This window comes from Vigna umbellata, chromosome 1, assembly GCF_029865625.1.
Source record: "Vigna umbellata cultivar VRB3 chromosome 1, Vumbellata_1.0, whole genome shotgun sequence".
In the NCBI taxonomy this organism is placed as follows: domain Eukaryota; kingdom Viridiplantae; phylum Streptophyta; class Magnoliopsida; order Fabales; family Fabaceae; genus Vigna; species Vigna umbellata.
Window position 1 is genome coordinate 26,857,824 of NC_142165.1, and position 17,163 is coordinate 26,874,986.

General features: G+C 34.7%; 1 protein-coding gene across 1 annotated transcript; it reads left to right on the forward strand.

Annotated features, from left to right (window-relative positions):
• The first annotated feature begins 174 nt into the window (after positions 1 to 174).
• LOC148205027 (long chain acyl-CoA synthetase 9, chloroplastic-like) lies at positions 175 to 12,764 on the forward strand. The gene is made up of 11 exons (XM_088102185.1): positions 175 to 852; positions 1,765 to 1,845; positions 2,605 to 2,868; positions 3,330 to 3,461; positions 3,591 to 3,764; positions 4,126 to 4,355; positions 6,957 to 7,074; positions 8,021 to 8,152; positions 8,367 to 8,501; positions 9,023 to 9,229; positions 12,329 to 12,764. Exons 1-11 carry the CDS (start codon positions 406 to 408, stop codon positions 12,494 to 12,496), a joined length of 2,088 nt encoding a protein of 695 aa, XP_087958311.1. The 5' UTR covers positions 175 to 405; the 3' UTR covers positions 12,497 to 12,764.
• Positions 12,765 to 17,163: the final 4,399 nt, after the last annotated feature.

A 17,163-nucleotide genomic window follows, 5' to 3' on the forward strand; every position in this document is an offset into this window, starting at 1 on the left:
TACCGTCATTATTCGACAGCTGTAATATGTCTTTAAAAAATGTTATAAAAATTAAATTAAAAAAAAGAAGGAAAGAATTTTTGGAGACTTTAGTAGTGTAATTTGGTGGAATAATAATTTCCTTTCCATTATTCTCCGCTTTTGCGGGTAGGCATCTGTTTCCACGTTGGCAACCTAATCCAAGGAAAACCAACGAACAGAAAAGAAAAGTTGACGACAAAACAAATCTGAAAGCACTTGTGCCAAATCAAGTTGGGGAACTCGTTCCCTACTGAAACTCCAACGACGTTCACTGCATCGTTCTCCCCAAAGCTACACTCTCTTCTCTCTCTCTCTCTTCTCTTCCGTTTACTTAATTTAAGCCTCTCTCTCTCTCTCTCACACACACACACACACACGCACACCATGAGTCCCTACATTTTTGGAGTCATACTCCCTCTCCTCGTCACGCTTCTCGTACGCAACAAGAATCCTCCCAAAAGACGCGGCGTTCCGGTCCAAACCGGCGGCGAGGCCGGTCTGGTTGTCCGAAACAGCCGGTTTGAGTCACCGGTCCAGAGCGCGTGGGAAGGCGTTGCCACGCTCGCAGAGCTCTTCGAAGAGGCGTGCAAAACGCATGCGGAGAGGCTCCTCCTTGGCACGCGCGTGGTGCTGGCGAGGGAAGTGGAGAGCAGCCCCGACGGCAGGTCGTTCGAGAAGCTTCACTTGGGAGACTACGGCTGGCTCTCCTACGATACGGTCTTCGATGTCGTTTCGAGCTTCGCTTCCGGGTTAGCCTTCCTCGGACATGCCAGGGAGGAACGCGCCGCCATCTTCGCTGACACGCGCCAAGAGTGGTTTATGGCTCTTCAGGTTCTGCTGTCTGGTTAAACTCTTTTTTGGATTTGCTTTTTCTACGAATTTAAGTGTACACTTTTATTTAACATCTTTTGTTTGATAAGAAATATTAATGTGATGATAACATACTAAAGTGTCGGTCTTATAAATGTTATGACAATGGTGTCATGTTACATCAAGATTTTTGTGAAATATTAAATTCAAGGATAAATTAAAATTCTATTATTAAGATGGTAGAAAAATGAATTTTTTGCAAAAAGTTATGGGATTAAGTTCACGAAATTGAAAAGTATGGAAAATAAAATGTATCTGAGGCAGTTTTCTGGAAAATATTTAAATTTATTAAGTAATTAAGTAAGATAGGATGTTTTGTGTAAAAATGAGTAAGATTAGATTTACGTAATTATAAAAATATAGGTTTACGCTTGACATTTTATATCTGCAGAAATTTATTGACTTGAACACACTTTCATTTTGATTCTAACACCTCATGTTTGTGAATTTTTATTTATTTATTTTCTACTCGATGAAATGTTGGTGGCAATTATTTAATTTTTACTTATTTCATTCACTACACACGAACTGGTCACACTTCTATGGTAATGCTGGAATTGTTTTTTTGCACATTAGAGTCATCGCCATTCTTTTATTTATCAAGTGGGAAATTTGATTGGAAAAACTTACTTAAGAAATATAAAATCTGTCTTTAAAGTTTTGCAAGATAGAAAGAAACTACACCTTCGTGACATTTAAAGAAGGTTACACTTGGTCCATGGGTAAAGTTGCACTTTGATATCAATTGTCATGAACTGCAATGTGAAAACAACTTCTTTGCATAGGAAGGATAATATGTACCGATAACTCTTCCCTATAATAAGGGGGAAATAACTTGACATGGTTTTTCTTTCCCTCTTTTTGCTTCTTCAGGGTTGTTTCAGGCGAAATGTGACAGTAGTTACTATGTATGCATCATTGGGAGAGGAAGCTTTATCATATTCATTGAATGAGGTTTTTGTTACTCCTCTTTTGTCTCTTATTTCTCACACATCTATGCCTGGGATGTTCTGCTAATTGCTGTATACCCTCATCACAATCCAGTGGATCTTACCCTTGGATAATACGAGTTTGCCACGTTTGATTGTATATATACGATGGATCAATTTTTTAGCACTTGTCACGTATATGACATATGAGAAAAAAAAGGAAAGAGGTGTGATTAAATTTCTAAAGCAATATGGCCAGCCTCTTTTGATGTATGTTAACTAATAACTTTGCTAGGAAATGCACAGTAGCAATCAATGACTGGCTATCTGGTAGAGTACTAGAATGTCATGAACACAATTCTATTTCACAGCAAATGTCAATGTATAAAATGCTTCTTGCAATTTCTAAATCCTCTTCAATTCAGTGCACCAAACAAATTTTGGCTACATCATGAGGTGGCATTATATAAGCAACTAACACAAGGCTGTAGTTAGTTTGTAGGTTTTCTAAAGAAATAAACTATGTTATTGTCCACAATTTTTTGGTGAGCAAACTTGAACATCACACATTTCCTCAACCAATAAGTTCTAGCATTTTTAGTTTATTGAGCTTCGGAAAATTGAATCTGTCTCGTAAAGTTGTTTATATAGCCAGGGCTTGTTCTCACAGTTGTTTTTTACTTTCTAGAACTTAATATGGTTTGCTGAAATGTTTGTGTTTGCCTTGTTTAAGTTTGTGTGCTCTTTGTTTTGGTACGAACTCACTTTCAAAAACCTTTTCCAGACAGAGGTTACAACAGTAATTTGTGGGCGAAAAGAAATGAAAACACTAGTAAATATAAGTGGACAACTTGACACAGTGAAACGTGTGATTTGCATGGATGATGATATCCCATCTGATGCCTCTTCTATTGCATATAACTGGACAATCACTTCGTTCTCTGAGGTTGAGAGACTTGGCAGAGAAAACCCTGTTGAAGCTGATTTACCACTTTCAGCAGATGTTGCAGTTATAATGTATACAAGTGGAAGTACGGGATTACCCAAGGTCAGAAGCATCTTTGAGATGTGTAGCTCTCCCAATTTCAATTTCTTGTATCCTTTTACTTGATTGACTGCTCTACACAGTGTTTTAGACTGTCTAAAATATGTTTTCTTGGCTTCTTTTTGTTCCCTTTTTATTCTCTTATTTATACTGGGTTAAGTTATTCACTTGCTCTTATAGTTTCCCTCGTTTTAAGTTTTAGCCTCTGCTCAAGAAAACTAAAGTTTTAGTTCCTGTGCACGAACAAAAAGTTAGTTTTGGTCCTTTTTACTAGCATTAGAAAACAATTTCTGACAGTGAAACCGCCACATAAATGATCTGCTCTCACAAAAAAACTAGGCGTGGTCTAAACTTTTCAGTTTTCTTGTACAAGGACTAAAACTTAAAATGGAAACAACTAGGCTCAAACAAGTAGTTTAACCTTAATGTTATTTTGCTATTTCTTTAATCTTTCTTTTGCACAGGGTGTGATGATGACACATGGCAATGTCTTAGCTACACTCTCTGCTGTCATGACCATTGTTCCCGATATTGGGACCAAGGATATATATCTTGCATACTTGCCGATGGCTCATATCTTAGAATTAGCAGCTGAGGTATGTGAATACAGTGTTCTTGAATACATTCTATGAATATTTCTTTTTTAAGGGCATTGATTTTATTTCCATATTAATTTCTTCTGTTCTCCTTTATTTCATGTTTTAACAAACTTGCATACAAGTTAGAATTTGATGGCAGCTGTTGGAGTTCCTATAGGATATGGATCTCCTTTGACCCTTACTGACACATCAAACAAGATTAAGAAAGGAACAAAGGGGGATGCTACTGCACTGAGTCCAACTCTAATGGCAGCTGTACCAGCAATTCTTGATCGTGTTCGTGATGGAGTGTTCAAGAAGGTACTTTGATTTGTGACTTGTGTGATTGCACTCCTACATTGAACACGTCAAGGGTACATGTATGTTAGAAAGCTAGTTGCATTGTTTGGATGAACTTTTCTTGCTCATATAGAAGAATACAAAAGAAGGTAAAATGAATTGAGCTTTTTGCATTAGCCAAAATCAACTGATACACTTTACATATATAAAAGTTCTAGTTTTTATATAGCTTCTCGAGAAACTAAACTGTATGAGTTAATTTTAGCTTGAGAAGTTCAATGCATTTTATCTTAGTTTTATCTCTTAAAGCTATTTATAGAAAAGTTTATCCAAACATGGTCTAGTTGGGTGAGATTGAGGACTTAAAAGCTTGTCAATGCAGGTAAATGCAACAGGAGGATTGCCAAAGAAATTGTTTTATTTAGCCTATGCCCGGAGGATGCAAGCAGTTAATGGTAGTTGGCTTGGAGCTTGGGGTTTGGAAAAGGCTCTTTGGGATTTTCTTGTGTTCAAAAAGGTCCGAGCTATTCTGGGCGGCCGAATCCGTTTTATACTATCTGGTGGTGCTCCCCTTTCTGGTGATACCCAGAAGTTCATCAACATTTGTCTCGGGTCAGTCTTGTCATTACATGTATGCATTATCTTTGAAATAAATAAAAATTAATTTTATTTTGGAATAAAAATGAGTGAAAAAGTGTAGAGGGTAAGACATTTTCCTGAGAGAAACCAAGAACATCAAAAACACAAAAGCTCATTGATGATGAGGTCCTCTCAAGGCTCCTGACCAGGAAAGTCCACTAGAAGTCCCCAAGAACCCAAGACACAAAAGAGAAACAAGCTTCCAAGAAAGTCTTGGAAGATGATTGGATCTTTTTGGCCATCTTTTTTATAGGGTTTTGTTGCAGAAAGGAATGGCCAAATAGTCTAGGTATGGGGTATTGGTGAGTGTTGGTGGATGGTGTATATGGCAAATGGTGTTTATGCTTTTGGGGTGTATCTTGATGGCTAAAGGATGTGGAAAAGGTAGAAGGGTGGAATCTCACAAGATTACACAATTAGATGCAAGAATGGAATGAATAAGACAATCAATGATAGTGCAAGTGGAAATGGAAAAGGAGTGAGGAAGGATGGAGTATTTATGTTGTAATTAGAGGAAAACCTTCCTAATTAGAGAAAATATCTATAGAATCTTCCTCATTAGAGAAAATATCTGTAGGATCTTCTAGTTTATTTTTCAGTATATTGTTTTCTTATTTCCCTTTTTTAGAAGATTAGATTGTTACAAATAGAGATAAGGTGAATGTAATAGACATGAAAGAAAATAATAAAATTCATTTTCTTTTTCAAGAATTTTCTTATTAGAGGTGTACACACCCTAGGGTCTACGGGTAGGGTGGCTAAGATCCTTGAGGGTCTCTTGAGACTCTTCTTGAAGAGTCCAAGAAGACAAGAAGAGAGGATCTTGGGAAAACTCAACCAAGCTCATTCTTCTCACAAAAGAACTTCACTCTCAAGTTTTCAAGTTAAAGTGTATTCTATTATAAAAAGGTGTGATTTTAAATGAAGAGGATGTGCTCTTTTATTGCACTACAAGCCTTTAAGGAGTGTTTGGGATTGCTCCTAACATATACACTCAGGGTTTTTTTATTCTACCCTAGGTTAGACTTATTCTAAAAACCAAACAAGCTATTCTAACCTAGGCCTATTTTCAAGCTACGTTTTTCATGTGGGATACTTTCTTCTAAATTTATTACATTTTTATATTCTTTAATTTGTCTTCTTGAGATCTTGTTCTCCAATTTCTTCTTTAATTGAAGACTTCTTTTTCTGGTTCTCACCATTCGTGCTATACATGAAAGACAAATCAACTCAAATCTAGCCAATCTTTCCAAAGTTGAAATCCATATAAAATAAGTGTCGATTGAAAAAAACCCTATTTTACAAGCTAATCAAAAGAGAAAGAAATATTCTCCAAAACATAACCATTGTATTAAATTGCATCATGCATAGACATGTCAAATATTAGCTTATCTTTAACTTTGAAGAGATATTATTGTTGGGTCTATCGAGGAGGAGGTTACCCGTGGGTTACACAAACACCAATAACATCTGAGCCAACTATACAAGGGATCGACACCACTCTTTATCTAAAACCTTAAGGTAATGGGTCTTTCATCTTTATATACTGCTCTACTTTCTCAATTCTATCCAATGTGAGACTTGGACTCATTTGGATACCCAACATCTCCCCCTCAAGGGTGAGTCTCTTCCACATAGGTAGACTCCCCCTCCAGCGGAAGCATTCCCAACTAACCACAACCGCGAGTAGCCCTTTCCAAGGGCCGTATCTTAACGGAGCTTGCTTATACTCGTCCGAGCCGGTCATCAAGACAAACCATCGGCTCTGATACCACTGTTGGCTCTGATACCACTGTTGGCTCTGATACCACTGTTGGCTCTGATACCACTGTTGGGTCTATCGAGGAGGAAGTTCCATGTGGGTTGCACAAACACCAATAACATCTGAGCCAACTATACAAGGGATCGACACCACTCTTTACCCAAAACCTTAAGGCAATGGGTTAATGGGTCTTTTATCTTTATATACTGTCCTACTTTCTCAATTCTATCAAATGTGGGACTTGGACTCACACTTGGATACCCAACAATTATTGTTCATGTTTTAGGTGGTGTGGTGAAACTTGTGATAAGTTTTGACCATTTATTTTACTATACTGGTTGACCATTAGAACTTTAAGCCTAGAGGACCAACTTGAGGATCAGACTTAATAAATATTAGGATACTGTTCTATCAACCTTGTAATGATTTCTCACTTCTTATTTTAGAGAAACGAATGTTTTATATTTTCTCCCAAAACAATCTGAACCAACACAAGTCAGAATATTATGAAAGAGTATGTAATCTAGATAGGGAGGCTTGTGATGAAAATTTCAAACGTAACTTCTGGAAGTTGTAATTGACCTTGATAGTTGCCGTAAACAAAGAAAAATTGAATCTTTTGTGGGCCAGCATTTTTCCTTTTAAAATTCGATGTATGTGTTATGTGTGGAATGACCTTCTAAAGGATAAATTACTTCATTCACTTTTGAGTGTTCCACAAAAGGAAATGTTACTAGTTTCTACTCCAGTGCTTTTTTGCCTTTTTGCATTTCCATTATTATATTTTTTCATATATGTATGGTCATATTCAGTGCTCCAATCGGTCAAGGATATGGTCTTACAGAGACTTGTGCTGGTGGGACATTCTCTGATGTTGATGACACTTCTGTTGGTCGTGTTGGACCACCTCTTCCATGCTCATTTATTAAGGTAATTATAGATTAGATCAATTTATCTTCATGCAACTTGAATGGCACATTTTTTTTTTATTTTTGCTTATGGGGAGGGGAGTAATGTCATAGCATGGACCTTGCTACATTAATAAGGAGAAGTAATACAAAACCTTACAATCATACTCGGATAACAATTCTTGATGGTGATCATTCAACACGGTCGTGTATATATGCATGGGTTACCTATCTTGAGTAAATCTTGTTAAGTCACGTTATGTAAAATTTCTTAGCAAGTGGAGAAATTACTAGAATAGGAAGCTTGTTCTCTTTCTATACTCATTTTACCATTTTCTTTTCACAAAAGGTCTTGTTTATAACCATGGTTGTCATTGATTTTCTACCATTTTTAACTAGTGCTCTAGTCTTAAGTAACTTGTGAGCATGTACCTTTTCTTAAGTTTTTTGAAAGATGTTTCTGGTGTTATTGTATCCTATTTGAACTACTAGAGTTGACCCCGTGGTAGGAGATTTGAGATGTATATGCATGAGGTCCTAGGTTTTACTCACTCAAAAAAGTTAACCTATCTGAGGTTTGTACTTTATATGTATATATCAAAATAGAAAATATTTTCAAATCTATCCATAAATGTTTTTAAGTACTGTTTGAATGTTTCCAAGTGTGACCTATGTACTTTACGACTTTGTGGAGGCCTTCTCACAACTCTAAAGTGGATGTATTGAATGTCAACTATTTCCCTTTTTTCTTCAATCTTGTTGTCATTGGTGATTTGTAGCTCGTAAAATTTTATAGAAATAGATAAAATCTATGATCTTCCTTGTATAATGGTGCAATGTAAAGGGGCCTCAAGATTGAGTCATCATTATGTATTTTCTACTCTAGATATCTAATCATAGCAGTTTACTTTTCTTTCTGGTATCCGTGAAAGAGTATTTCTAATGAACATTTGCTTTTCTTACCACAGCTAATCAACTGGCCTGAAGGTGGATATTTAACAAATGACTCACCAATGCCCCGTGGAGAAATTGTAATTGGTGGTCCAAATGTCACTCTAGGGTATTTCAAAAATGAAGAAAAAACGAATGAATCGTACAAGGTTTGTATCGATGGTCTTTTCTGTTATTTTTCTTTGGGGAGAAAAAACTGGGATAATGTATCACTTCCGATTTTCCACTATTGCCATAAAAGTTCTGTTTAGTCAATTTGAAAGATTTCATCTTACACATTTTTTCTGTCCAATGTCTGTCTGTATTTTGTTACACTTTTTTTATGTGGGGGGAGGAAGAGATTAATTTGTACTTGTTGTGAAGGTTGATGAAAGAGGCATGAGGTGGTTTTACACTGGTGACATTGGCAGATTTCATCCAGATGGATGCCTTGAAATCATTGACCGTAAAAAGGACATTGTTAAACTGCAGCATGGAGAATATGTCTCCTTGGGAAAGGTATATATGGATAATACTTCTTTTTTGTTTTTTTAAGGAAAAGTTGTGTTATTGAAAGGACCACTAATACTTTTATTGCTAAGCTCTCTTTTTAGTGTTATTAGTGTTAGCAATTTTTAGAGTTGTTAGTGTTAGCAATAAACTCTCAAACATGCTCTTTTTAACATTCATTCCAGTGTTGGTTAAAACTTTTAAAAAACTGCAGGATCAAGATCGGAATCCATTACTGTGAAAGTAAGAATCATTAAAATTTGTAGTTTTAAGAAAATTTAGCCAATAGTAAAAGGTTTGTTAGAGAATGTGTTACTGGCACTATACTGGAGTTAAAAGTGTAACGGGAAATTCAAATTCTAAGTGTATCCTATGCTTAAAATAACTTGATAAAATATTACTCCTTTCTGAGAAATTAAAATTCCCATCTTCATGTTGTAGGTATTTAGGCATATTTTTCAACAACTTTGTAGCATGCACCATGCACCATTCTAAAACATTTTCCTACATGACCAACTTATTAAATGCAGGTTGAGGCAGCTCTTATTGTTAGTCCCTTTGTGGACAATATTATGGTCCATGCTGACCCTTTCCACAGTTACTGTGTGGCACTTGTGGTGGGTTCTCAGTTCACATTGGAGGAATGGGCTTCACAACAAGGAATTTCATATGTCAATTTTTTAGATCTGTGTGCAAAAGAAGAAACTGTGAAGGAGGTGCATGCATCACTTGTAAAGGTATGCCCACTTTCCTAAATTCTCTTAACAATCTATTGGTAATGATTAGGAATTAATGTCATATTCTAGGAAGTACACTTGTCTAAATCAATAATACATTATAGACTTAAAAGTTAACGAAAGCAAATTTTGTAATTAACTTTAGAGTTACGTCCTAATTTATCTCGGGTTTGTCTTGTATTCAAACAACCACATATGCAAATTTAGAAAACAAATCATGTAACACCATATTTTGTACACGAAAAACCTGGAATGGTTAAAAGTTGCAACTTGGATTTCACATGCTCTCTTTTGGGTTGATATTTTATTTTCTATGTCATATTCGTTAACAATTTGGTGTCACTTGAGTGTAGAAGCATATATTTTCACTATGTCTTTATTGATTATATTAGCAACAAGCTTGGTACATACGATTTGTATATACCAGCCTGAGGAGAAGTATTAGATATATTATCTTTATCTTTTATTTTTAATTAGTTTGTTATTATCCCTTATTTGTATTTTAGACTTAGTCCATATTTCTTCTATTATAAATATGTATATATTCAACAAGAGGGAGATTAATTTCATACATAGTTTTTTCACTATATTCAACATGGTATCTAGAGCCTAAGATTCTTTTGAGAAAAAACAAATTGTCGCCTCTGTCACGACACCTACCGCTGTCGGCGGTGCTGTCTACTGTTGCAACCAGCAGCACTGTCGTCTACCGCCGCTGTCAGTGTCACCGACACCCTCTGTTGCCATAGTCGAAGTTCTAGATTTGACTAATGATAACACGATTTTGATTGTCTCGACTAGTAGTCCTAAGAATTTTATCTTTCAAAACCTATGTCTGAGTACCTCAGTCCTACTCTCCTAATTTCAGTTCTCTACTAGAGTCTTTTTCATTGTTGTCCACTATTTGTTGCCTTGTCCACCAATGTTCACCACTGGGAGAGTCTGTTTCTAGGTGCTTTGATGAATAAAGAAGACCATTCTTTTGAAGAGTCAGATCTTCTACCTTCACTGTTTCTATGTGGTCCAATCTAGTCCCTGCAGTCTATCGTTGTCAACCACTCCAGGCCACCATCCGTTACTGATGGCAATCTAGTACTTGTAGTTTGTTGTTGTCCACCATTGCAGGCCCCTATCAATTACTAATGACAATTTAGTCCCTACAGTTTGTTGTTGTCTGCTATTGATGGTAATCTTCTTTGTCGAAGTTTCGCGGTTGTCCACCGCGGTTTAATATTATTCTCCACAGCTGTTATTAGTTGTTTGTTAACCTCTGTTTGCACTCTTTATCAATTGGATGTCAATAATGCATTCTTCAACGACAATTTGCAAAAAGAAATTTATATGGAGCAACCTCCCATATTTGTTGCTCAAGGAGGTCTTTTGGGTTGATATTTCATCTTTTATGTCGTCTTCGCAAATCATTAACAATTTGGTGTCACTTGAGTGCAAAAGCAAATATTTTCACTAATTTTTTATTGATTAAATTGGTAACAAGCTTGGTACATACGATTTGTATGCATCAACTTGAGAGGGAGTGTTAGATATATTATCTTTATCTTATCTTTATCTTTTATCTTTAGTTTGTTTGTTATTAGTCCTTATTTGTATTTTGGGTTTAGCCTATATTTCTTTTATTATAAATAGAGTAGGGCCACTTTTGAATATGAATATGATACATCTTGTTCAATGTCTTGAAAAGCTTTTATCATCTGGAAAATAGTGATCCTCCTTTTACAAAAGGGTCATAATTGTGTGTTTATTGTGACCATGACATTTACATTTTATTGTGCTGTCCTCTATCCTTGACTTATACTATTTAAACCAAGTCATTGATTTGGCGTTTTATCATGACAATAAGAATGATCAAATTGAGATGGCATTTTCTAATTTCTGCATGGTTAAAGAAAACAACCAATAATTATTGTTGGAAGTCTTACGTCGTCAACTAGAAATAAGACTAATTTAGAGTATATATATGGGTGCAAACTTCATCTTACAAGCCGATTTTTTGAGATTGAGTTAGTCTTAAAGTTCATTTTTTAATATGGTATCAGAGCCATAAGTTAGAGCCTATCCTAATGAGATTTATGTTTTTTTTGGACATATCATTCCACTTGCTATCGAGCCACTATCGGACCATCCATTGATGTTTAATCCCACACACAAGATGTATATATCTCAGCGTGAGGGAGGTGTATTGAAAGTCTCATATTGACTTTCACCTTACAAGCCGATTTTTTGGGATTGAGTTAGTTTTAAAGTTCATTTCTTAACATGGTATCAGAGCTATAAGTTAGAGTCTATCGTAATGAGATTTATGTTTTTTGGACATATCATTTCACCCGCTATTGAGCCACTACCGAACCATCCATTGATGTCTAATCCCACACACAAAATGTATATATCTCGGCGTGAGGGAGGTGTATTGAAAGTCTCATATTGACTAGTGATAAAGTCAGTTTAAAGTATATAAGTGGATGTAAACCTCCCTTTACAAGCCGATTATCCAAGATAAAAGTAACCTAAAAGCCAAGGAAGGCAAAGTTATAAGATTTTGCTTATGTGGTTAAAAAGACATGCCGTGTAGATTTATGTAGCTGGTGTTTCATCCTTTTTATATATTTATACAGATTTGGTGATGTTTACTTGTATAAAATTTGCATGTTATAAAAAGTCCCTAGGAGACAAAGGGGCTTATATTAGGTTGTAAAGTTCATTTCTAACTTGATATTAGTTCTTGATTTTATATCTTGTAACATACGTTACACCAAAGATATCCCACTTAGTTCCCTGTTATTAGTTATGTTTGGTGTGAGTCCCAAATTTCACAATTAAAAGAAAAGGTTTGCTCTTTTTCTAGTATGCATACATACATTCTTTGAATCAACATTCCATGTGTTCCTCCTTTGTTATCTTAGTCTGTGAACGAGTTAAAATATTCCTTTAACATTTTCTTAAACCTCAAATTTTCAATCCCTTTCTATCAAATAGCGCATCTTATTTCTCATTTCTCTCTTCCTTTTTTTTATCTCACGTAATTGTATATAATATTGTGAAAAATATTAAGAATAGAAGTTCTCTTAATGAAACTATTGGCAGGAGGGAAAGAAGGCTCATCTGGAGAAATTTGAGATTCCTTCAAAAATTAAATTGCTTTCTGATCCATGGACCCCTGAGTCTGGCCTTGTTACTGCTGCTCTCAAACTCAAGAGGGAGGCAATAAAAAAGACTTTTAATGAGGAACTTACAAAGTTGTATGCTTCATAGGCTAAGGACACTAATCTTTTTACCAGCATTTCCCATTTGCATAGGGCAGGTTGAGGTGAGAAGGGTTTTGTATTTTTTTGTTAATCATTTTGTTTTTTCCATTTGAAGTTTATCATGCAAAGTGAGGCTTATTACGTGCAGAAGGCCAATACGTTGAATAATTTAATTTACTGAAGTAGTAACACTGTAAAATGAACTTTTATCAGACGTTATTGTTGTATCAATTTTCCAATTATAGAGTTACTCAGTATATTATGTTTGTTTGCCACTTTTCCCTTCTAAAAAGTGTTTTGTTCATAAACCATCGGTGCATCCTGATTCCGCTAAATCAGATGGAAGGAAGAAAAATTTTAAATGACTACTATAGTAAGCTTTGGTTTAACCTTTGTGCTAAAAGAGTGACTTTAAGTTCTTCCAAGAGGGTTCTTGTGTGATAAGGTGCTATTACTGTTGTTAGGATTCTTGATTCATCCCTTAAGGATTTTTAAGGGAAGTGTTTTTGTTTCTTGTCGATTTTCAAGAGGTGGTTTTTCATTTCTCGTGATTATTTAAAGAAGGTGTGTTTCATCAGGTATTCAAGAGTGTTTTTCTTTCCTTGTGGTTATATTTTTCATTATTTTAAAGGTTTTATTACATGTTTCATTTTATATTTATGGTTATAATAGTCTATTGTTTTGGTTGTTTTTATAGTGATTTATGATCACTCTCTTTAGAGTGATTCACCAACTTATTATTATTGATTTGAACCCGTCTAAAATTTTTGTATGACTTGTTTTTATTTCTTATTCTCTTTGTTTCGTTGCAACAAGATTAAATTTTCACACATTTTATAAAAGTTTAATACTATGATATTTTGTTATTACAGTTTAGTATAAGTTCAAAGTCCGATAAAAATAAGTTTTGGATAATTGAAAAGTTTTAAAAATCAGAACTTTAACTTTAAAGTAATTCATCCTCTATTAGTTCTGTTCAACGTAATCTTTTATTCTAAAAGTTAACAAACTTAGAAATTTGCATGATCCTTAATTATAATATAAGTTCAAAGTTTAAAGTTAATTAAGTTCAAAGTTTAAAGTTTGATAAAAATAAGTTTTAAATAATTGAAAAGTTTTTTTAAAAGTAGAACTTTTAACTTTAAATCAATTCATCCCATGTTAGTTTTGTTCAATCGAACCTTTTATTCTAAAAGTTAACAAAATTAGAAATTTGCATGATCGTTAGTTATAAGTATTTACATTGGCCAGTACATAGGATGCTTAAAGGCACAACTGATTTTTCATGCATTTTGTAAGTGTAAAAGTTTTACATCAATTATTCAATAAGTAACATTCATTCTAGGTATTACTTTCAAGGTACTTAATATTAACACATCAAATTTACTATGTAATAACATCATCATCATTTTTTATTGCTCTAACCAGCATGATCAAGGGTCAGAGCTTTAGTCCAAGGATTGTAAAGCATTCATACCTTCAATTTCCTCCGTTCTGCAATCCGTGAGGCTTTATCACCACTGTTGGTTTCAATAAAATCTGAGATGTCATTAGAAACTTGTTAGATTATAAATAAAGGACTCAATGTTTGTTGCTAAACAACACTATAGTTGTTTCAAGTCAAACAACAGAATAATAACAAAAATAGTTTGTCTACTACAGAAAATCAAACACAAAAAGGAGAAAATAAAGAATGATAGTTTTTTCCAAGGAGTTTTGGATTGGAAATTGCCACCACTGCATGCAAGCACAACTCGGATAGCGATAATAACAAAACACAAGACAAAGAAATTGATTGGCATTATTGGAAGATATCTAACTAATTTTCTCAAATAAAACAAAGAGTAACAAGGGAAGAAGATATATACCAGGTGTCCCAAAGGCCCTTGTTGGACTTAAGATGTTAAAGAACATCACAGTTGCTCCAACCACCAAGAGCAAAGCAAAGAGGCCAGAAACCTTCATGTTTTTTCAAGTACTACTAACCAGTTGCCAATACAACAAACTTGAAGAGAACAATGTGAATTAGTAATAAATAACTCTTCTTAGAAGGAGGAAAGGAGGAGTGTTTTGTCACTTATTGTTGATGAAGGGTGGAAAAAAAATGAGACTCAAACAAAACCTACTTATTTTATGTTGTTTCTACTCGACCCAAAAGACATATTAAGTTAACGGTCCAACAAGGTTATTTTAGGCTCTTTATTATGGAGTAGCTCAAAATACCTATTTGGGGCATATTTATATATTATAACTAAATTTCAATAGTTTGACATTTTGGTTATTATTAATTATTCTATTATTATTATTATTATTAGACTATTATTATACTTCTTAGATAAATATTATTCTAATAGGAATAGAATCACAACTCATGTTGATCCTATAAATATAAGAGTAACTCTCAAGAGATACTTACTTCACACTTGATACTTGATAATTACTCTCATATAATATATCTTAACTCTCTTACTGACTTGAGCGTCAGAGAGTCTTTGTAGGTGAGTCTTTCCCTCTCATTCATGAGGTGACCCTCTTCAAACAAAAGGAGCAATCAAAGCACTATTAGGATCTTGTCACATGTTCACAAAGTCCATGTTCAAGATCTAGGTAAGATCACATGTGCCCATTGTGGGGCTCAAGTAAAACTTTATCATGTCTTCACATTATTCACTATCATCATCTGCATAAAGATAGTCTATGATTATTGATAATCACTCATGCTGGCACGAGCATTTATGATCTAAGTTTTGAAATGGTTTTGAAGAGTGTTATCTTGATACTCATTTTTAATATTTTATTATGATATAATATTATATTGAATACTTGTGGAACAATAACATGCATATAAATATTTTCTCTTTATTATGATATCATTCGCCTCAACAAGTTACGGGTCTTTATTTGCACTCATCAATGGGGCTTATGTGGCAACACCTTATGATACATTGGTGCAATGCACCAATGTTCTTTTCATGTGAAAATTCAAAGGATGACACATGTGCTCAAAATCCATGCAATTGATGCAACATGCTAAACTTTTATTGGTGGAAATTCTTTGAGATCCAACAAAAGTTAAATTATCATGTGACCTTAATGACCCAAGGTCTTCTAGTTAATGGCTATTACAATTAATGGGACGTAAATACATCTAAATAGATCATTGCAGGGTTCTTTTGCTACATCAAAACATGACCAAAAAGGATATCAAACTCACTTTCAAGAAGAAACTAGCATTTCAATGCCACCCGAACAAGCACTCCCAATTGTCGAAGGTCATTATCGAAGGTCATTAGGAAAAATGTCACAAGTTCATTCAAGTAGACATTTGCGACCTACTTGGTCCTCATGGATGACATATATATATATATATATATATATATATATATATATAGAGGGTCTAATGATAAAATACACAAGTATGGTGGATCTAAAACTAGATCTTGTATAGTTCCATATCATGAAGAAAGTCTAAACTCAATTCTTGTTAGTGATGTACCTAAAGATCTGCATAGGAATGACATAGTAAAGATTTATCGTTAATTCATGATCAACTATATCTAGTTGGAAAGTAACAATCTAGTTACTCGACCTACTACAACATTTGTGCCAAGTCTATAATGACAAACATCTCCAACACACTGCTCCATATTGTTACAAAAATGGGGAACTCACAAAATACAATGTAACAGGTGTGCATGACCTTAAGTTGGCACTAGATAACATCTATCTGAAACATAATTTTTAGGATTTCTCATCTAATAAAAATCATGAATTTCTATAAGGAAATTTGTAAAAATGACTGAGGAAAACTCTGGCTAGGTAAGACAATATTTTTTAGTTTGTCCATGGTGACTTATCTCTCTTTTCTAAGAGTCTACTCAGTAAAATTTCAACAATATTTCCATCAAGAAACTTTTATGCATCGCACAACTAGCAATTTGGGTGGTCCTACTTACACCATCCTTCATTAAAAGCCCAAAGAAGCTCAACCTTCCTAAGCCCAAAGAAGCTCAACCTTCCTATGCCCAAATACAAAACTCAACTCAACACCATGACATCTCAACATGTGATCAGCTTGGAATTTAGGTAATCAAGTACAAAAAGAGCCCAGTGTTCCAAACACCAGAGCACACGAACAAGAAAATCCTTGTATCCTATTGCTCAAACACTAGAAATGATCCAACGACTAGTCACTAGAACAACTTGACATATCAACTCGATTATAAGAAAAAAATGATGTTCAACCTTGATAGCACAGGGATAGCTTAGCAACCTAGAATAGGACACACTCAGCACAATACTTGAGCAAAAAAAAATTGTTGAAGCACAAAACTATTGGACTGTAGCGAAAGCCCACAAACGTGGCAACCTAGAACAAGGATCCAGATAAACAACAGCGGACAAAAACCCATAAACAAAGCCTTCAGGTATGGTAGTCAACTCAGCAGACACTGAAAGAAATACCAAGCAATGACTCTAAAAATACTACATCGAACATAGAAAAGTTCAGCATGGTAGTCAACTCAGCAGCACCCGAGTACAAAAGAAGGCAAAGTACAATTACAATCCTACGACACCAGGTAAAAGGCTTAAGCCGCCTAACACAATCATAGAACACAACTTTGACCTCAGAACAAGCCACAAAACATGGTTGACAAACAACGTAACTCGACC